Raw genomic sequence first — 23,304 nt, forward strand, 5'->3', positions numbered from 1 at the left:
CAGGCATATTTATTAACACTGTTTTAAACTCAACTGCTCTTGCTTGGTTGGGACCGACCTGGCCCTGTATGAACCTCTGTTTTCTTAGAATACTGAGAACTGGTTCAAATATTGGGATTCCATTGTTATTTTTATTACTAGTTTTAGCTTGGTCCTACAACTAATTTGTATTGGAGCACAATCGACTCTCAAAACAGGAATCTACTTAGCCTCTGAAAATCACTGTTCATGCTAGAGCTAAAGAAAAGTCATACACGTTTTACTGTGTACAATGCTTCTTGAAGTGTGCCATTCTCCACAGCCTGAAAATTAACATTTTTATCCTAGTTACATTATCAACATATTCTTCAAAGACAAGGTGCATTCATCATAAACCAATTTACTTAAAAGAAAAGGAACTTAATGAGACAAGATGCATTTAAGACTTACCCTCCATGCCTGTGTGACTCCTGGCTTTAGGTAGCGCACTGCATAGCCACTGTAGCCCAAAACTGTTGAGTGAGATTGAGAAATAAAAGTTTGAGATGCAGCAAGTGTCCCCAACGCAAGCATGCCAGATACCCACCCCCAGGTTGTTCATTAAGAAGCATCACACAAATGCAGACAGGTCTATAATTTTCCTGCATTGGCTTGTGCATTCCTCTTGTAGCACTCCGTAGATAGCTAGCGCTGCTACCCTGTTACACCCTAATGTACGTAATTCTCTTCTCCGAGTTTCATATTCTTCACCAAAAATAGTATATGGATTTGTACAAATTACTGGTTCGTCTAATTCTTAAAAAGGGAAAGTCACTATGATGTTCAGGTCGGCTTCCTAATATTTCCCCAAACCTCTCAATCCTTCAAAAAGCTGGTAATCAATTTTAGATTTTCGCATAAATGCAAAGCTACAAACCTCTCAATCCTTCAAAAAGCTGGTAATCAATTTTAGATGTTGACATAAATTCATAGTACAAGATGAGGTTTTTTGCAATACTAGGAGTATTACCCATCATGAACATTGCCACTTTCAAGAAAGTTGGAAGAGTAATAATTTTTTTTTCTTTTGTACAATCATGGTCTCTAGTCCTATAGCCTGATACTTGGTGAGTGACTCCATCGGTTCACATGACTGGATTTCATCTAGTCTTGTGCACTTTGTTTTCAACCTTAGTCGTACTACGGGTATTTGGAGCAAGAATCTGTGGAACAATCAGATCTCTCATTTGATTCTGTTATGCAAGATGTTGCACTGAGTGACATCAACATATCCTTATTCACATTCGATAGTACATGATCAGTTACTTTCTTAGCACTTTAATATAACTTTTTTTTTACTTTTGGCGATTTGCTTTCAAATCACCTAAATTAGACGTCCAACACACTAGGCAATTTAACTGTTAAATCTGTTCTTATTACTTTACAATTGGGAATCTTTGTCGAAATTCCCAGAACTTAATATATTCGTTAACGAGTGGTGCTTTCTTCTATCAGAGACATAAATAAATGAATCCCAAATGCTCTAAGTCTAGTAGGACAAGAAGAGTTTGAACACCTCATGACATTTTCTGATACTACTTTTCTCCAATCTGTGTTTAGCCACTTATATGTTTTGAGGTCTAGTGTCGCAGGCTTTACGTGTCAATGATGTGAGGATGCACAAAAATTACGAGAGGAATTCATTTATCCTTCCTTGTCACTTTTGGCACTCCTACAAAAGAGTGCTGTTGTTAGGTAGTTGTCCTTAAAACGAATAACAGATTTGAGCAGGATAGTGACAAATTGCTCCTACCCAGGCAGCTTCTCCTACTAAGTGGTGTTCTTCCACAGAATGCAATTGTCCCTGGACATTGCCCTTCTATAGTTCTGTCCCTGTACACAATATGGCTTAATCCCAAGGCTCTTTATTTGTTAACTGTGGCAGCCTTGCAGGGAGCAGACAAACAGTTGAGAACTTAGGAGCTGGCCATTTTGGGGCAAGTGTAGCAGAAATCAAATAACTTACTGCATTTTTATTGTATTTTTTACATATGAAAACCTGTACACCTTATAGCTCTTTAGGTAAAGCATGTATGAGGGTCTTCAGATAGCTGCAGATCTGTTGCTTAGAGCTCAAACATGAGCCTACAGAGCATTTACTGGGCAGTCAATTTTAGTTGCTACAGACTGCTTAAAAACAGCTTGGCATGCTTACATTAGACTAAACTGATAAATGCCATGTCCATTACCCAGTACTATATCAGTACACAGCAATTAAACCAACCATCACCAACTGAACAGGCTTGGAATAACTAAAGATCACCACATGACACCAGCCAATGGAGGATTATAATTTAGTCCACCACTGCAGGTCCCAACAAGCGACATATTACAACCACTTCTTGACATCTCACAATGACAATCAGATACGGGACGATATTAATGAAGTCCATTCCAGCAGAAGTGGCCACAATTTCTCCCTTTAACGTATGCCTGGTCAGGACCATAAACTTTACACAAAATATTTCAAAAAGGAATATCCAGTGCAGTAACCAACAACTATAAAGGGACCTTTGACCCTGTCACCAGGCAGGTCGCTCCCCCACGCCACTAAACAGCCCTCCTTTGTGCCCTGAGCCGCTGCCGCCGCTCATTCTGGTTTGTGCCGGAGTGATTTACATTTGCTATACTCCCTGTACTTGTGCCCCACTGTGCCTCTCTTTGCCTTGTGTATCCCCCGCTCTGTGCCCCCAACTGTTTAGTTAGCATTGTTGTTGCTGTACTCTTGTGCCCCTCTGTGCCCACTTTTGCCTTCTGTATCCCGCTGTGTGCCCGCTCGTCCCCGTCCATGCTCTTTCCCGCCGCTGCTGCCCCGCCCCCCTGTGCTCCCATTCGCTGCCCCGCTCCCGCCTCCCAGGTGCTCCCCCCTCCCACTCCCCCTCATATGGAGGCCGCATTGTGGTGAGGAGAGCGACCTTTGACCCTGTCACCAGGCAGGTCGCTCCCCCACGCCACCACACAGCCCTCCTATGTGCCCTGAGCCGCTGCTGCCGCTCATTCTGGTTTGTGCCTGAGTGATTTACCGTTGCTGTTCTTCCTGTACTTGTGCCCCTCTGTGCCTCTCTTTGCCTTGTGCATCCCCCGCTCTGTGCCCCCACCTGTTTAGTTAGCATTGTTGTTGTTGCTGTACTCTTGTGCCCATGTGTGCCCGCTTTTGCCTGCTGTATCCCGCTGTGTGCCCGCTCATCCCCGTCCCCGCTATTTCCTGCAGCTGCGTCCCGCCTCTCTGTGCACCCATTCGCCGCCCCGCTCCCGCCTCCCAGCTGCTCCTCCCTCCCACTCCCCCTCATATGGAGGCCGCAAAGAGGGCGTGCAGCGGGAGCGCCTAAGGCAAGCCCGTCTGCGCCTGGAATGCGCCCAGCGCCAGGACCCCTGGCCCTGCACTCACCACGACGCTCACCACCCCCAGCATCCTCCACGCACTCAACGCCGGACGGTCACGCACCTGCTGCCAGGCCACCTCGAAGCTCACACAAGGACCCTTCTCCTGCCGGAGCAGCGGCTTTACCAACCACCAACCCGCCCACCAAAGAACCCAACTTCCTCAGATGCATCCTGCTCAACAACTGATCCGCCCGCAATCACACCGTCGAACTCTGGGACCTGCTCAACACCAACGCCCCAGATGTCGCCTTCCTGATGGAGACCTGGATGACCCCCACCTCAGCGCCCGACATTGCCATAGCCATCCCAGAAGGCTACAAGATCACCAGCAAGGACCGCTCCAACGGAGTAGGTGGAGGAATTGCCATCGGCCACAGAAACACCCTCAAAATCTCGACAGACGCCAATGACACCCTCAGCACCGCCGAACACCTGCACTTCAATATCCACACCGACCACAACATCACCCTCAGAGGCACCCTCGTCTACAGACCCCCGGACCCCGACCTCAGTTTAGCAACTCCATCGCTGACATCATCAGCACACACGCCCTCGCCTCCATGGACTACATCCTCCTCGGGGACCTGAACTTCCACCTCAAGAACGACTCCAACACCTCCACCCTGATCAACAACCTCGAACTCAGACAACTCGTCACAACACCCACTCACTCCGCCGGCCACACGCTTGACCCCATCTTCTCAGCAAGCACCCACATCTCCTTCCACCGCACCACCGAACTCCACTGGACCGACCACCACTGCATCCACTTCATATTCCGGAAACCCACTACCCACCACCGCACTCAGCCGATGCCTCGCTTGCAGCTGGGGCAAGATCACCGAGGACCAGCTAACCACCGCCCTCGCCCAGAGCCCCCCCCAAAGACCCAACTGACCCCGACGCCGCAGCCCGCAACCTCAGACAATGGATCCACGACTGCCCCAACACCCTCGTCCCGCTCAAGAAACCCCCCAACACCCAGACCAGCAAGAGAGCCAGCTGGTTCACCGAAGCCCTCCAAGACCTCCAAGCGAACCTGCTGAAAACTGGAAAAAAAACTGGACCTGCGAAAGAATACCGGAGAGCTACACATCCCACAGGAACGCCACCCGCCGACACCACCAACTCATCAGATCCACCAAAAGGACCACCTTCAGAGACCGCATAGACAACAACGCACACAACAGCAAAGAGCTCTTCAGCATCGTGAAGGAACTCTGCAACTCCAGTTCCAACACCAATGACATCCCACTGTCACAAGACCTGTGCGACTCACTGTCCACCTTCTTCTATCGCAAGATCGCAGACATCCATGACAGCTTTGACGCCGTCATTACCCCGGCAACCGCCGGCACCCCCGCCCCCACCTGCACCAACCGCCTGCTCGCCTGGACCAACATCGAGGACACCATCAAGATCATGAACACCGTCCACTCGGGATCCCCAGAAGACACCTGCCCACACCACATCTTCAACAAAGCCAGCAACACCATTGCACCCCATCTCCCGAAAACCATCAACATCTCCTTCGAGACAGCGACCTTCCCAGAGAGCTGGAAACACGCAGAGATCAACGCCTTACTCAAGAAACCCAAGGCGGATCCCAAGGACCTAAAGAACTTCCGACTCATCTCCCTGCTCCCGTTCCCGGTGAAGGTCATCGAAAAGGCCATCAACAAACTACTGACCAGCTTCCTCAAAGAGAACAACATCCTGGACCCGTCCCAATCCGGATTCTGTAGCAACCACAGCACCGAAACTGCCCTCATCGCTGCCACCGATGACATCAGGATCCTGCTCGACAACGGAGAAACCGCAGGCCTCATCCTCCTGAACCTATCAGCCGCTTTCGACACAGTCTGCCACCGCACACTAAAAGCACGCCTCCACGACGCCAAAATCCAAGAGAAGGCCCTGGACTGGACCGCCTTCTTCCTCACTGAGAGAACCCAGAGCGTCCGCCTCCCCCCCTTCCGCTCCAAAGCCACCAAGATCATCTGCGGCGTACCCAAAGGATCATCCCTCAGCCCAACATTGTTTAATGTATACATGGCACCGCTCGCCCACGTCGCCAAACGGCACAACCTAAACATCATCTCCTATGCTGACGACACCCAGCTGATCTTCTTGCTCACCAAGGACCCCCACACCGCCAAAACCAACCTCCACGAAGGAATGAAGGCCGTCACCGACTGGATGAGGAACAGCCATCTGAAGCTGAAGTCAGACAAGACGGAGGTCCTCATCCTCGGTTCCACCCCCTCAGCCTGGGACGACTCCTGGTGGCTGACGGCACTAGGAGCACCCCCTACACCCACGGACCACGCACGAAACCTTGGGGTCATCCTCGACTCCACACTCTCAATGATAAGGCAGGTCAACGCAGTCTCCTCCTCCTGCGTCAACACCCTCCGCATGCTTCGTAGGATCTTCAAGTGGATCCCCACCACAACTAGAAGGACGGTCACCCAGACCCTCGTCAGCAGTAGACTGGACTATGGCAACGCACTCTACACAGGAGCCCCAGCCAAACTCCTGAAGCGGCTCCAAAGCATCCAGAACGCCTCCGCACGCCTGATCCTCAACATCCCGCGACGCTGCCACATCACACCCCACCTGAGAGACCTGCACTGGCTCCCCATCAACAAGAGGATAACCTTCAAGCTTCTCACCCATGCACACAAGGCACTCCACGACAGCGGACCAGCGGACCTCAACAGCCGACTCAGCCTCTACACCCCATCCCGCCAGCTCCGCTCTGCAGACCGCGCCCTCGCCACTGTCCCCCGCATCCGAAGAGTGACCGCCGGCGGCAGATAATTCTCCCACCTCACCACCAAGATGTGCAACACCCTCCCCATCTGCCTAGGACAGACCGAAGACCTCCTAACTTTCAGGAAGCTCCTCAAGACCTGGCTCTTCGATCAGTAGCAGCGTTCCCCCCTCCAGCGCCTTGAGACCCTCACGGGTATGTAGTGTGCTTTACAAATGCTATGATTGGTTGATTGATTGACCTGGAGAGCTGCTCAAAGCTGCCAGCTTACTGAAAACCATAAACTGTTCACCTTTCACACTTATTGATCTGCTTCCCATAACACAATAACCACACCTTGGTGGTCATCTAGCACAACATGGAAACACTTCCGACACAGGATCAAAACAAAGACAACACACTTCCAACCACACACCCTACAAAGTGTAGCGTGCTACCTCTGTAGGCAAGCACTTCAGTGCCACATGTAGGAGTACTAAGAGCTATATAAATGTTACAGTGCAATGCATCCTGGCAAAATCAAGGGAATAGGAGTGCTGGTACAGCTCACAGCTGCCCTGCTGGTGAGCTCACCAATTCAAAAGAAGACAGTTGGTCGGTCAGTGAGCTGTCCCCGACCTTTAAAAGCCCATTGGTACAGCTGTGAGATATACCATCTCTATTTGCAAATGTGTAGAGGGCAATGGGGTGGTTGTTAGGTGACTCATGTGTGCTTTTAACCCACCTCACCCATCTTTCCTCTACTTTTTTCAATGCTCAGGATTGTTTGAGGCAGATGGGCCAAACAAATATGATCGCCTTCGTCCTTTTGCAAGCTGGCAATGGGGATATTTGAGCCCTGTAGTGAAACTTACCCCCAATTATTGACCAAATTGTGGAGCAGTATGGCAAGTTTGTTGTCCCCAAAATTGTGTTTTTGAACGTGTTTAATTATGATTATGTATCTGTATAGCTTGAACCTAGGCAAAAAGCAGTGGATCGCTGTACAGGGTTAAATGCTAGCACACAGTTAACAAGTGATAGCTGGGTTCTGGGATTTGTGTACAGTCAGTGTACAGTCAGTGCTATGTAATGTAGAGTTCTTTAAAAAGGTGCGTCTTCATCTCTTTGTTAAATTGGACCAGCATTGGAGCAGTCCTGGTCAATACTGGGATTCTGTTTCAGATTCTGCGTGCATGAGTAGACAGGCCTACAGCCTTGTTTTTCCTCTTTTCCACATCTTAGTCTCCTGTCTGATAGTTTCCTGGCTGCAGATTGTAGAGAGCAGTGGTGGTGAGCTTTTTGCAAGAAAAGCAGGGTTGCTGGTCATGATGGGTTTGTAATATGCAACTGCTTTTGAAGATGGTGTAGACTAGCAACCGAAGTCAATGGAGTTCCACGAGAATGGGGATTATATAATCCTATTTGTAAGGTCCTTGATGAGACGTACTGTTGTGTGTAGCATAACCCCCCTGTGTAGCCAATATGGAGTATGAGAGTGTTACAACCATACAGATGTGAACAAAGGTTCTGTAGTTGCTTTAATAAAAAAAAAATTCACTTTTTTTTTTTTAAGAAGAGAGAGCTGGTACCTGGCCGTATTTGTTTTGGTAGTAGTGTGTTTCTTGAGTTTGAGGTTGGCGGCTAGGTTAAAACCAACTCACTTAGCATTCGGGGAAAGTAGGGGTTCTAAGCTGTCAAAGTTCATGTCGTAGGGCCAAGGTTGTACGATTTCTTGCTTGTTGTTCTTGGAAATAACAGGAAATCCGTCTTTGTGGAGTGGAGCATCGGGTAGGTGCTGGACATCCAAGTCTGGAAGAGGAGAATGATTTGAAGCCTGGCTGGTAGTTGTGAGGGACATGATAAGCACCAATGTGATCTTGTAGTTGACCGCTGTTTAGATGCTTTTGTTGAAAACAGACTGTTTTCTTACTAAAATAAAAATTTTGTTGAACTGCCATTGTTCTCAAAGTGTTCGCGATGGGAAATACCAACCTGTCCTGGGTCAGTGCCTCATGGCAGGGGAGGAGTCTATAGAATGCATCCTTTGGCAAGGCGGTGGGGCTGGGAATAAAAGTAGACCTCTGTTTTTGGGAAAGGCAAAAGTAGATAGACCTATCACGGCCACCCTTCAGCAAAGTGGAGGTGTTCAATAAAATGCACCCTTGTGAGCAAAGAGTAGGGTTATAAGCACCAAAGGTGTGGGCTTAATGCAACAAATGTCCTTCATGGACGCAAGGGGAGACTAAAATAAAGGTAACCCCACCATTGGGCAAGGTGGGGGGGCAAGAATAGTTACACTCTTGCTTTTGAATAAGAAGGGCAGGACATACTCTAGGCCCAACCCCAGGGGCGGCTCCTCCGCTAAGGCGGAGAAGCATCACCCCACTCCTCTTTAGGCAGGAAAAATAAAACGATAATAACATAGTTATTATAGTTTTATTTTTTCAGGTTCGGGCTGGGTTAGGGTAGGGCGGGGCTGGAGGCATAGAGGGAGGGGTGGTTTGCACACTCCAAGTGTGCATGACTATTTGGCCAGCCATCTTGGCCAGACCAAACAGTCATGCGTACTTTGCATGTTTCCCACCAGGCTGTGTAACGCAGCCTAGTGGGGAACATACAAAGGCCCATAGTCCCCATCTGAGCACCAATCGACGGCGCTCATGGCCAATCACAGTGCTGCATTGCAGTGTTGTGATTGGCTTAGTGGAGCCGATTGCAGCGTCGTGATTGGCTGTAGGTGCTTCATGCTTCCAGGACTCCCAGAGAAGCAGAGGAAAAGTTTGATTGAATGCCATCAAATAATTAATATAGCAAACATAAGGTTTGCCTTCTTAGATGATTGTAGCCTAAATGGGAAGGAAGGATAGTTCAAGGATGTTGGGCTCTGTAGCACATATTTACGTAGCACGGTCTGTGTAAAATGGAGTTGGTTTTTTCAGCATCCAGTTGCCCAAGTCAGTCTGAGGCCATCACGGCAAACAACTTTCTACCTAATTTTCAGCAAAGTAGTAAGCCTATAGTCAGCTGGCATAGAGGTATCTTTCTTGCAAGGAATAGATGTAGGAGTCAATCGTTCACCTCTTTTTTAGAGGCTCTGTGGAAAGAGCGACCCACTGCAAAAGCCACACTGTTAGTACTGGATACGTGGGTTACAGAAAGGATGCCCTCTGGAAATGAGTGCCTGAAAGTATTAGGAGGAAAAACTTGAAAGGCACAAAAAAATCTCAAAAGTGCTGGGTCTCAATGGTGGAACAGCTCTTGCAAGGCAGAGATTTTAGATCTCGGTAGGAGCAGGACTGGAATGGAACCACAGATTGCATTGAATGGCGTGGAGCAGAGTTGCAGTAAGACCAGGACAGGAGCAGAGCTGAAATGAGGTCACGACTGAACCAGAGCTGGAGCTTGCAGGCCTAGACCATAGATGAAGACCCTGGAGCTCTGCCTCAGTCCTGGAGTAAGACTAGGACCGGAGGAGAGGTAGAGTTATACCAAAAGTGGCGCAGACCTGAAGATAGGAGGACACAAGCAGAGCTGGAGATGGATCAGGCAAGCCTGGAGCAAGCAGGAGTGGGGAAAGTCAGGACTGGAGCAAGCAGGAACTGGAGCATGACATAAGCCAGAATTGGCAGCAGGAGCAGAAGAAGGAGCTGTAGTGAAGAATTCAATAGCAGGAGCATGCCAGAGGAGTTGCAATGCACAGAGGCCCTTTAAAAACTGTTAGGTCGGGAGCCACCCACCTGACACGAAGGGGCTGGCCTCTTAACAGTAACCACCAGATCTCAAAAAGGAACATACTGAACTGGTGTTGAAATTTGGGGACCATCTTGGAGCAGACTCTGTGTTTGGTGATAATCTTGGAATGGAGTCTCAGTAAAGGGGAGCTATATCCTTTCCTCTTTGCTGGTCGAAAACTATAATGGCACACCCCTTTGAGTTTCCTTGGAACGTTGAGACTCAGGAAATCTAGGAACTGGAGGTAAATAGTTTGGTCAGAAGACATCCAGTATTGATTTTCTTCAGCCAGGGTGTTGGAATTGGGATGGACTTTCAGAGGCACAAGAGACAACTGGACAATAAACTGTTGCTTAGCTTCTAATTGTCCCAGGTCTGGCTGCTTAGGTATTTTGGAAATGGTCACTAAGCTTTTAGGTGATAGTTTCCTTCTTGCAAATAACTTCAATAGACATGGTATTGGGTCAGAAGTGGTCACTGCTTCTAAGACCCACACTGTTGAACCAGAAATGTATTCCTATTTTTTTGCCCAAGGGGGTACTTTATTCAATGCAAAATTGCTACTTTTCAGCCCTTCCTAAAACTACTTGGGGAATTCATAACTTTCCCCATAATATTCCAGGACCAAAGTTAGAATAGTAAATAAGCCTCCTGGAATATTTGGGGGACAGTTGGTATTTCCTGAAATATTCTAGGACTAGAGTTAAAATAGTCAATTTGCCCTTCCAGTGTCTGCCAATCACACTGCTGCCCCGAGGGAGCAGTTAAGGGCAAATATTCAGACTGCAGCATTTACAATAGTGTACATAGTAATACCAAGCTTTTATTTGATTATTTTCCACATGAGGTGTGTCTTCATGATAGTAGCACCCCTATTGTTCCCTTGCCACCTTCAAAGCAACATTTTTAAAGGCTTCACATTCTGGGGTTATCATATTACGCAGCTGATTGGCATTAGGGGAACTTTGCCCAAAAGTAGACCTACCTTCAAGCGGCTCATGGGTGTCATGCCCAGCATCCGAGCTATAATTTTCTGTAGATTTAGGCGCCTAAGTAACGTATGGGTTATGGTGTATAAACTAAGGTAGTCCAAAAATCACAGGATGACTGGGTGTTGTATGGACCTCAGACGAGATTTTTCTCGTGTGGACATGAAAGGTTCCACTTAAGGCATTTGGTTGACACATACAGGACCTGAAGTTAACTTTGAACCATCAGCTTCCTGCTTTTTTCCTTCTGACAGTAGGAATAGACTGTTGTTTCTCCCAAGCCTGACTGATATATGTGCCAGGAGCTCCTAAGTCCAGAAGTGCTAGCACTTGAAGACTGTGCCCAGAATCCAATTCAATATACCCAGCACTTGCAGACTGAGCCCAGAATCCACTTCAATAGAGACAGCACTTGCAGACTTCCCAGAATCCACTTCAAAAGACACATCACTTGCAGACTATGCCCAGAATTGCGATTCTCCTATTACCATGACTGGAGAATCTGGATTTCATTAAAGACACGGAGGCTTACATTATGCAATGTCTTTTATTGCAGTCTCCAAGCAGCCGCATATGTCATAATACAAAGGTTCCATAAAGAACATTGAAACAAGGTAAATGGTATGGCATGACAACAATCTGCCTCTTTTAAAACAGCTGAAGAGAAAAGAGAAAGTTCAAAGGTATCGGAATGGAGAATTGAAGGCTTCCAATGGATCCAAATGGAGACATGAAGAGGAAAGTAACCAAACAAGGATTCAGCACAAGGTATCCAAGGTTATGAAGAAGGGTTACCTGAAAAGAAAGAAAGTAATGAGAGTCTCTCGAGCAAAATAGAACATTTCAAGCATGAATGAATGTAAACAAATACTGAAGCATTACATCAGCATAAATGTAAACACAAGTCATGAATCATAAATCCCCAAACACGAGGGCGTGGTAAGGGTGGCATAATGTCAGCCTCTGTGTCTTTAATGAAATCCAGATTCTCTAGTCATGGTAATGGGAGAATTGCAAATTCATTACAAGAACGGAGGCTGTATTATTCATGTTGGTAGCTTTGTAATACAACATTAGACATATGTTCGATAGGTTTACAATAATGTCTAGCAAAAGTACTAGCGTTTGACCAGTCGGCCGCTTTAAGAATATCATCTAACTTACCTCCAGACCATGGAGATTTACTGGCCATAGCACCTCTAATAGAGTGAGCTTGAAATTTTGTCATATCGATACCTGCTAAGTTCATGACTGTTTTAACCCATCTAGCAATGGAAATAGAGGTTATATCTCTATGAGGTTTAATAAGAAGAGTTTACATCGAAAGGACGTAAACTCGACATTCTTTGATTATATGCTTTCATGCACTCGACCACGCAAAGTTTGGGGCAAGGGACTAAACGTGGATAAAATATAGAATCAGACATGGTTTTGGTTCTTCTGTAAACCTCAAATTTGACAACAAATATGTTATAACATCTATTAGAGATCTCCAGGGCTTTGACGTCAGAGACTCTACGACAAGAAATAAGACAAAAGAGTTGCTAGTTTGATGGAAAGGGGTTTTCTATTCAGAAAAGGATTCGCAGGCCAGGAGTTAAAAAGGTCTAGAATCAAGTTCACGTCCCATAGGGTGTCGCATTTGGGTTTTTGGGGTCTCTTCAAACGAATGCTCTCATTACTCTGCAAACAATAACATTTTTACCCACAGTTTTTCCATTAACAAGTGCATGACCAGTGGATATAGCAGATCTATAGCAATTGATAGATCTATAACTTAAACATTTATCAAATAATTCAACCAGAAAGTTTACCCCATCAACGATAGGTGCCTGAAGGGAATCCAAATTCCTTTCCAGGCACCAATGAACCCAGGATTTCCAAATGTTATTGTATTGGTAGTGGGTGCCTGGTGCCCAAGACTCTCTAAGGAGAGTTGCAGCTGAAAACGAAAGTCCTGAGATTTCGTTAGATCTCCTGACACTATCCAAGCAAGAAGGTTCAAACTCCCCGTTTGGGTTAGGGGATGGGAATCCCCATTTACGTCTGTGAGGACATTCTCTAGAGAAGGGATTAAGAGGGGAATGTTCCATGTTAGTTCCAGAGTGGTGGGGAACCATGCTTGGAATGGCCAAAAAGGAGTTATCAGGACCAGAGAGCACCCTTCTTGTCTCACTTTCTGTAAGACCCTCTGGATCATGGCAAAGGGAGGAAAGGCATATGCGTTGATTCCAGACAAAGGTTGCAGGAAGGCATTCACTGCTAGTGCGTTGGGATCCGGCATCCAACTGAAATAATTCTCTAGTTGATATGTGAGATGGCTCACAAAAAGGTCTATCTCGAAAGGACCCCAAATCTTGTTAAGGGAATTGAAGACAAGTGGATTGAGTTTCCAATCGCTGTGATCCAATAGGAATCTGGAATTCCAATTGGCAGAGATGTTTGATTTTCCTGGAAAATATTCCGCTCTGAGGGCAATTTTGTGTTCTAGACAGAACATCCAGAGTTTCCTGGCTAGGTTGGAGAGATCAGCAGATTTGGTACCGCCCAAACGATTGACGTAAGCTACCGCGGACATATTTTCCATCTTTAAAATGACCGACCTCCCTTGGAGGGAATGTTTGAAGCTCATAAGAGCATAAAGGCCAGCCATAAGTTCCAGGAAATTGATGTGGTGAGATGATTCTTCCTAAGACCAGATCCCTCCTGTGTTCTGGTTCAAAAGGCATGCACCCCAACCATGAAGGGAAGCATCGGATTCCAAAACAAAATCTGGTTCCAAGCCAATGATAGCCTTGCCATTCCAGGCCTCTAGGTTGTTCAACCACCAGACTAGTTCTGATTTGGCATCCTGATCCAGGGCAATCCGATCTTCATACCAGAGGCCTGATCTCAGGGCTCTCCCTTTTATCCTTTGTAAGGCCCGATAATTCAAGGGGCCTGGGAAAATCACTTGAATAGAAGAAGAGAGAAGGCCCAAGAGTCTGGCTAGATCCCCCAGAGGAAGTTCTGTTTGTCTAAAAATGTCTTATTTCTTTCTTGATTTTTGATATTTTGGTGGAAGAAAGAAGGAGAAGACACTTGGAGGTATCTAGGGCGAAACCGAGGAACTCCAGAGATTTTGAGGGAGTCAGGATAGACTTTTCTTTGTTTATAATAAATCCTAGACTTTCTAGAAGATTCATGACTGTCTCTAGGTCTAGGAGAATCTGTTGAAGGTCTTGAGACATTATCAAAATGTCGGCGAGATAAATGATAAGAGGATAATGAGGAAAGAGGCAATCGTCCTCATAACCTTGGTAAAACACCATGGGGCGGAGGAAAGTCCGAACGGAAGTGCCTGGAATTGATAAAGGTGATTCTTCCACATAAATTGGAGGAAAGGCTGATGGATTACAGCCATAGGAATCGTGAAATACTCGTCCTTTTAATCTAGTTTGACCAACCAGTCTTCTTTCAAGAGGAGGTCTCTCAGGAGGTGGATACCCTCCAATTTGAAATGTCTGTAGACTAGGACTTTGTTGAGACTTTTCACATTTATTACTGGTCTCCAGCCTTTTCCTTTTTTCTCTAAGAGGAATAATGTACTTATGAATGTTAAAGTGTCCAAAGGGACTTCTATTATTGCAAACCTTCTTGAGCATAGAGGATATTTCCTCTTCCACTATTTCTTGTTTTTCCAAAGAGAGAGGTATGCCTCTTGGGAAGGAAGATTGAAAGGGAACCTGAACAAAATCTATCATGAAACCTTAGACCGTATTGAGGACCCATGGGTCTTGAGTTATCATCTTCCAAGTCTGGAAAAAAAGCTTGAGTCTGCTTCCCACTTTTAAGGGGATAGAAGGGACGGGGGATGAAATGAAATGAAAACAATATTTAATAAAGCGCGCTGCTGCCAAGCGGCTTCCTGGCGCTGGGGGACCTGGGTCAGAACTCACGGAGGGGGACACAGGGGACCTAAGAAGGGAAAGCCAAAGAAAAAAGAAAAGTTTTTAAGGCTTTACGGAAGTGGCTAAAAATAGGAATGGAGCGAAGATGAAGTGGGAGACTATTCCAGAACTGGGGGGCCAAGACGGAAAGACGAGTGCCCCCGGATCTGGATTTGCGGAAGCGGGGAGTGTGAAGAAGGGAGAGAGAGGAAGAGCGGAGAGTGCGACTGGGAACATAGGAAGAAATGAGGGAAGTGATGTAGGCAGGGGCAGAGCGAGAGTGGGCGCGAAAGGCAAAGCAAGCAAGTTTGAAAAGGGATCTGAAGCGGATGGGGAGCCAGTGAAGGGATTTCAAAGCCGGGGTAATGTGAGAGGATTTGGGGAGGGAGAGAATGAGACGGGCAGCCTGGTTTTGAATGGCCTGTAAACGTCGGGATTCGTGGGAGGGGATACCCGCGTACAGGCCATTGCCATAGTCGAGGCGTGAGATGACTAAAGCCAAGACTATGGTTTTAAGCGCGTCGATGGTGAAAAAGCGAGATATTTTCCGAATAAGACGGAGGGAGAGGAAACATGAAGACACAACAGAGCTGATCTGGCTGTGCATGGTTAAGTCAGAGCTGACTTTAATGCCAAGGGTGCGAACAGAGGAAGAGGGCGTGGGGGGGGGGGCAAAAGAGGGGGGCCAATGTGCAGGGGACCAAGGGTTAGAAGGGCCACCCGTGAGGACAAGTTCCGTCTTATCGGGGTTGAGCTTAAGATGGTTGGCGCTCATCCACTCCGAGATAAAGATAAGGGTGGAACTGAACTTGGGAATAGAGTCAGGAGAAGAAGACAGATCAAAGGCAAGCTGGAGGTCATCTGCGTAATTATATACAGAGACCCCCAGCTTGAGAAGAGAAGAAACAAGGGGACAGATATACAGATTAAAGAGGAGAGGGGAAAGAGAAGAGCCCTGAGGAACACCACAGGTGACCGAACAGGAAGGGGCAGAGAAACCAGAGAGATGAACAGCCTGATGCCTATCCTGAAGAAAGGATGCTAGCCAGGAGAAGGCCGCGCCCCGAATGCCCGCTGCGCAGACACGGTCGAGAAGAATGGAATGGTCGACCGTGTCAAACGCAGCGGACAAGTCGAGAAGCACCAAGGCTTGGGGAAGGTTAACATCTGCCTTGCCCTTGAGTTCATCCAAGACCGCTAGAACCACCGCTTCTGTAGAATGGCCAGGGCGGAAGCCCGCCTGGTGGGAAGCTAAAAGGCCATTGTCCTCGATGTATGAGGAGAGGCAGGAGGTGACGTGGGTCTCTAGGATCTTACCCAAGTAGGGAAGAAGGGAAATGGGACGGAAATTAGCGGGAAGGGAAGGATCTAGACCAGGTTTTTTTAGAATAGGGAGGACAACAGCAGATTTAAAGGAAGAGGGGACAGCACCGGAGGCCAGTGAGGAGTTGAGAAAAGAGAGGGGAGGACCAGGACAATTAGTGAAGAGGATTTTGAGGATACGCGCAGGAACACCGTCCAAAGGGGAGCCAGATTTAACTTTAGACAGGTAGTTGTGAAACAAGTCAAGGGAGATAGGGGGGAAAGTGTCGAGGGAAGAAGAAGGGGGAGTGGCAGGGCTGGTGAGGGTAGGCTGAGGCACAGTAGGAATGTCAGCTTTAATTTTCGCAATCTTGTCGATAAAAAAGTTATTGAGTGACAGACAGAGGGGTTGGGAGGGAACCAGGCTGGGGGTGGAGCGATCAGAAGTGGCAAGATTGCGAACCAAAGAGAAGATTTCACGAGGTTTATTCACGGAGAGCGATACTCTCTCCGTGAAGTAAGAGGTTTTGGCATTAAGGACTGCTTTTTTGTAGTTGGTAAGGAGTTGTCTGTACTGAACTCGCAGAGGAGGGGAATACTGACGTCTCCAAAGGCGTTCCGCCCGCCTGAGATCAAGTTTTAGTGCCTTGAGCTCAGTGGAGAACCATTTGTGCGCGTCGTATGGACGAACCGCTTTGATCTTTTTAAGCGGGGCCACACGGTCACACGAAGCAGCAAGCCATGTACTTATGGCTTTGGCCTGGGATTCAAGGGGGAGACAAGTAAGATCAGGAGCGGAGGATACCAAGGAGAGTGAAAGGGAATCAAGGTCGGTTTGGTTCCAGTTGCGGGCTAGAAGGTTTTTAGGGGAGAGGGTTTGACAACCATACCTAGGTGAACAGAAAAGGAAATAATAGAGTGATCAGACCAGACACAAGGAGAGATGGAAGGAGGTAAAGCAAGGGGACAAGACGACCAGATTTGGTCAAGTATATGACCATGCACGTGGGTCGGGTCTGTGACATAAGAGGTAAGGTTCAGACATTGAAGAGTGACAGAGAAGTCTTTTGAAGAAAGATCTTCCTTAGGGTCTCCTGGCCAGAAGTTAAAGTCACCAAGAAGGAGCACAGAGGAGTTGTTGACCACGAGGGTGGCCAGCAACTCCTGGATGGAGGCTACAAAAGAAGGCATCGATTGAGGGGGGCGATAGACAAGAACCACAGTGAGGGGGGAAGGAAGGTTGAGGGAACGGGCCACCAGGTAGTCCACGTTAGGAATGGGGGGGTGAGGAAGGAGCTGAAATTTAAATGGCGACCGGACAATCATCGCCACCCCCCCGCCAGCCTTGCCATCCGGGCGGTCAGCTCGGAGAGCATAGTAGGTGTCAGGGAGGATGGCTAGCAGATCAGGGAGAGAGTCAGAGGTGAACCAGGTTTCGGTCAAAAATAAAAAGTCTGGAAAACCAGTGGTTAAAAGATTAAAAAGTGCTGTCTGGTGTTTAACTGCGGACCGGGTGTTGAGTAGGTAGGCAGAGGCAACCGTAGGGGCCAAAGGGGAACGAGGAACCGGAGGGGAAATAGAGGGGAGAGGAAGGGAATCGGAAGAAACAAGAGTCGGGCGAAGTAAAGGAGAAGAGAGAATACCAAGTGAATGTAGGTGATGAAGGGGGAGAGGGGCAGGAGAGGGAAAGGCAGATAGTGCAGTAAGTTGGGCAGCAGTGTAAACCAGGCGAGAGGCAGAGTGGGTGGCCCCTGGTCCCGGCCCGTCGCGGACGGGCACAGACGGGCTTAACTTAGGCGCAACTTCGGCGCGCCTTCGTCGCGCCCGCTGCGCCCGCCCGCTGCGCCGCCGGAAGACAGGAACAGTTATGTGGGGACGACACATGAAGAGGGAGGGTCAAGGGGGCGTGGCAGGGGGGAGGAGCCAAAAGCGCAGCAGCGCCGAGGACAGACCCGCCCAAGATGGTGGAGCCGCCCGTCCCCTCCGAGAGTCAGGCGAGGAGGGGGCGATCAGCGGCGGCGGTCTGGTCTCTGGTCGCGTGCAGGGAAGGGGCAGCCAGGAAGGATCCGAGCGCCGGGATCGAGGGATGAGCACTTACTTGGTGAATTGGAGTTCAATCCCCCACCGGGATCTAGATCCTCTTGAACTACGAATTCCTTTCCCATGCTGGGGGTAGAAGGTGGATCCGGTGAATTGCTGGTATCCCCGACCAAAGCCGCAGTAACGTTGATAGGGTCTCTGGTTAAATCGGCCAGAAGAAAGGCCCCTTCTCCTGGCCCTTCCAAAAAAGTTATTTTTGAATACTCTTTTCATATTTTGTTGGGCCTTGTCTAGGGCTGTAAAGGTTGAGACATATTTCCCAAGTGACTTTATTAATTCTTCTCCGAAAAGAAGTCATTTTGGATTTGAGGATGGGTCTTTGTCGGCCATATCGGAAAGTTTGGGGTCAATCTTGTAGAGGATCAATCTACGTCTCTCATCATTAATGCTAGCATTAGGGTTACCTAAAAGTATTATTGCCCTTTGCCTCCAGCCTCTAATAAGATTAACGTCAAGGGGAGTGCCATGGATATGGCTCTCCAAGTCAAGGATTCTTGTCAGGGGGCCAAGACCGTCCAGAAGATGGTCCTGGCAACCTTTAAATGATTTTTCTATGCCCTTTCTCGGATATCGAGCAAGTTTAAAAAGAAATGTAATAAGTTCTGGGTCAAGATTAGGAGTTTGACAAGTCTTATCTCCGATGGTAGGTCTTGAGCATTCTGCTCTAATGATATTTCTAGTGTCTCTTTCCAGCAGGTTGCGAAGCCATTTCTTAATAAATTTAGAAACGTGGTCTTGAGGAGACCATTGTGAGGATCTAGGATGCTTTAAATTCAAGGGCGAAAACATTTGTTTCCCCAAAGGTTCTAGAATGTTGTCTTTTGATGATGGAAGATGTTCCTCTTCTGTGTTGAACAGGTCATCGTCTTCATCATCTAGATCTAATATGTACTCGTCAGGTACATCCAAAAATTCATCATTGAGAGTAGATTGGTCATCTCCGATATTGTCTTGAGCACTATTAGATAGTGTGCCGCTACGGGCATCCGAACTATTCGTGCCGCGAAGGGCACCATCCGCTGTTGTGCCGCTAAGCACACCCTTCAAAATTGAGGTGCGAGGACCTCCAATTAGATTTGAGATGTCAAAACCTCCCACATATGAAGAGGTGCTAGGACCTTCAGTGCTCATAGGGGTAGAAATTTCAATATTGTTAGATTTCTTAATTTGTTTACACCTTAAGTCAGGTGCTCCATTAGATATATCCTCTTGAGGAGGAATAGGTCTTTTATTGGGGATGACCCGACCAAGGGTCTCCAACATACATGATCTCATTTCCTTTTGGAGCATTAACCTGAAGCTCTCATTATCAAAGGTAGGAAAGGAAGCGCTAGTCTGCTCAGAATCAGAGTCAGACATAGCTTACTTCCTTCTCTTTTTTTAAAAAAAAAATTTCTTTGGAGATGATCCTTAACTGAAAATAAATATATATATCAGAGGGGAACAAGGGTCAGACTGTATACCCTATGCACATTTCTTATGTTCTGAATATTGCTCTTAACTTTCAATAGGAATAACAATATTTAAGTCTACTAATCACACTTTTATTTTTGGTTATTGTGGGCAAGAGAAAGGTATTAAAATGATTGTGGGCAAGAGAAAGGTGTTAAAACGAATTTCATCAAAAAAACAAAACAAAACCGCCCTATCTAGTCCAGCTGATCGTCAACTGACGATCGTGAGCCTCGTAGCTATAGGGATGCAAGAAAACAATCCCCCAGGCTCATGGCTGGACGTAGCGGCAGAGGAAAGGTGCTTGGCAGCCCTAGCGCGTGACGCGCCTGCTGCCGAGGTACCTTCCTTTAATGCCGCCCTCTGCCATGTGAGCCCGCATCGGAAGAAGAAGGAATCACCGAAGGCGGGTTTAAGAATCGAGAAAGCGGGTCGTTTGGGAATCAGCACCACTGAAGCGCGCCGGCAGGGAAACAAACCGCCCGCATCGCAGGCTCTCACAGAAGGAGGCTGCGTGCGCACGAAGCCGGCCTGAAAGTAAAAACAAAATAAACTTACCTGACGGTCTATTCTATTTCAAAGGGATTGGAAGGGGTGAGGGGACCTCCGTAAATTGGAGGCCAGTAGGGAAAGAGGGGAAAGGGGGTGGGGGGGGTTAGCCCGCCAGTAGCATATGAACGTAGAACATGAAACCAATGAAAGAGTCATCAAGAGTCATGTAAAGAAACATCAGACAAGTTATAATACATCAAAATTCATGCAAATAAGCAAGTTAAAGCACCAAATTAAAATCTAATAAAATAAAACTGAGGAGATACTCATCTGCTCGGAGCCGCATTTAAAAGAGGCAGATTGTTGTCATGTCATACCATTTACCTTGTTTCAATGTTCTTTATAAAACCTTTGTATTATGACATATGCGGCTGCTTGGAGACTGTAATAAAAGACATTGCATAATGTAGCCTCCGTTCTTGTAATGAAATCCACTTCAATAGACACACAAAGGAGAAATAACATACAAGTACCAGTAAAATGGATATAGTCTCACCCAGCATATTCTCTGGATGTTTTCACGTGCATTACCGAACATGAAGGAAAATAAGTTTTTGCTGAACAAATGCCTAAGTGATGTCTGTGAGCTTGTTCTTCAGCAGATGCGGTTTTCCTAGTGGTTCATTTTCCAAAGAGTATTCAGGTGAAGCGGCAGGAAAATTGGGGACTTTTTCTGGCTGGGTACTGTGGACCAGGGTGGTCTTTTCTTATCTTCTTTTGTTGATTCTGTGCTCTAACTGTACATTTAAGTTGTCAGTTCAGTCAAGGAAGCAGGTTGAGGCACACATGTAAATTCCTCCTTGATTCCTTCTTGAAGACCTCTTCTGAGAAGTGTTATCTGGATCATTTCAACCGAAATGGTCTCTGGAGCTACTTACTTGAACAAGGTTACATATGTCAGGGCAGATAGTGTCTTGCTGGAGATCACAAACTGCTTCTCCTGCTGAAGCCTTGGCATCACATCAAACACACACATGTAAACTTTGCCTAAAAGGTAGCATAATCATCCAGGCAGGGGTCATCAGTGACCACTACAAGTGTAGACAGGGATGAGGCTGAGCCTGTAAGGCTACTTATATATGAACCTACCTTGGAATGATCTGAGTGAGACTGGACGAAAGGTAAACTGAAGCAATAAAGCTTCCAGGAACCTCTGGGTTTTCCATGTAGGGAAATCATTGAGCCACTGAATAGTAAACCCTAGCCTGGTTATGAGAATGACAAACAAAGTTAATCAATGTTGATATTTGCTATATGCAGACTTATCTGATTTATATTCATTGTGGATATCATGAAAGACTAGCTGGATTTTACAATCTGGAGGTCAACAAACAGAGCCATATTCCTATTTGTTATATCAGATTAATCAACTCGCATGCATTAACTACCTTTCCTCACTGTTCCTGGCAAACAGTTATTTTTACTGTAGCCTAGCCATTCTGTAACTACCTAAAATCATGTGTAACCATACATTCTCACAAATGTACCTTTACAAATAGCAGACCACCATAGTAGTGTCTGCAAAGCCAGCAAGACATTTGGGTGCTTGAAGTTGCAGCTGTACTTTTATGTGAAAAAATAACTTTGTCTACTAGTGCACTTCAAAGTAAGGAAGCTTGCTCTGCTCTGGAGGATATCAGTTTCAGAACATCTTAATCCAGAACTGTCAATCGCCTCTATTTACACTTGCTAAACTTACAAAGAAGCTTTGAGACAATTCAATTTATGGTGATCATTATGCACAAAAACCCAATCACGGTACCTCTGCATTATTCTGAATGAAAGGAGAACATCCTAAAGTCCTCGTATTACTGTCTAAATTCACAGAATACCTATGAAGATCAAATTTTTTTCTGGTCATAATATTGAATGTGTATTTTGCCACATAGTACTCTGTGGAATAAAGAACATACGCTGCATCATGCATCCTCTCTTAAGCCCAAGAGTTTCTTACCGTTCCTTTTGGGGTCCGGTAGTGTGAATTCTTTTGCTGAAGAGACGAAGTGAGACCAGTCGGAAGCAGCTTGGGTGTAGCTGGGCCATTCTTCATTGGTGATGCCGGGAGGTAGAGGAGCCATTGTTCCCATCCCATACCTCTTCGAGAACTGACGGCCTGTCTCTGTAGCTTCCTAAAAGGCAGAAACAAAATCAGAAGCTTATACTTTGTAGGTTGCAAATTGATGTGGCTGTGGGAGAGATGCATGTGTTCATACCTAGAAGAGAAAGCCAAAGACATTAGATTAGTGAAAGTGTATATGGCAACTTGACACCTTTTGCCACCACAGAAACCAAGAGGTACTTGCATCTCCACATATTGCCAACTCACAGACTTCAATGTTGCCAGACTTTAAAAAACTATATTTTTCTTGTGGGGCTTTTTCCACGAAGTAAAGGGGGTGTAAAAGAACCCACTATTAGACAACGCCTTCAGAATTATATGATGCACATAATCTAACATCTGCTGCAAAACTTGCAGATTTTACCGAAAATAATGTAGTTTCTGGGTCAAATGGATCAAAAGGCACTAAAAACACAGAAACACGTGTTTCAGCACAGTTGGAGACCTTTCACAAAATGTGACTGGTCACCTTACAATTGTGTTTTGCTATAGTTGAGTGTTATACTGCTACTAATAAAAACGGATATCCTCTAAGGCCATTCCTTCTTTCAATTCAGCACGTTCCTTTGTTACTGCCACATTACCACCACAGATGGTGCTCACTCTTGGAGTCACAAGGTTCAATAGTCTGTAGTCAGAAAATCATTGCATTTGAGTTTGAATTTTAAACTCTGTATCTAACTCACAAATTCCTAGCACACACTTGCCTACTTTATTTCATATGATAGAATACAATTTTATCCTGATTGTCCAATGGAACATCACTGGATGGATACATACTTTTCAAGTTTAATTCTTTTCAACTAGGTTCTACAATCAAGAGAACCTGGAGAACAAATGTGTGCATCAAAAATAAATACTGTAACTGGAGAGGTTCTACAGGTATTGCAGCCAGTGCGTTATCACAGTATAAGTGAAAGGGAGCTCCTGGAAAGCTGTGATCAGGGTCTTGCTGGTGCTATATCAAAA

General features: G+C 46.5%; 1 protein-coding gene across 2 annotated transcripts in view; it reads right to left on the reverse strand.

Annotated features, from left to right (window-relative positions):
* SPMIP8 (sperm microtubule inner protein 8) overlaps positions 1–23,304 on the reverse strand; it is a 211,616-nt gene that overhangs the window by 120,290 nt on the left and 68,022 nt on the right. For both annotated transcript variants that reach the window (XM_086946431.1, XM_086946432.1), the window contains exons 4-5: positions 22,171–22,345; positions 430–491 (exon numbers count right to left, since the gene is read on the reverse strand). In XM_086946431.1, the coding sequence (XP_086802557.1) occupies positions 430–491; positions 22,171–22,345 (237 nt within the window). The remainder of the gene's footprint in view (positions 1–429; positions 492–22,170; positions 22,346–23,304) is intronic.

The sequence above is a fragment of the Lissotriton vulgaris genome, chromosome 12 (genome assembly GCF_964263255.1).
Source record: "Lissotriton vulgaris chromosome 12, aLisVul1.2, whole genome shotgun sequence".
NCBI classification, from domain to species: domain Eukaryota; kingdom Metazoa; phylum Chordata; class Amphibia; order Caudata; family Salamandridae; genus Lissotriton; species Lissotriton vulgaris.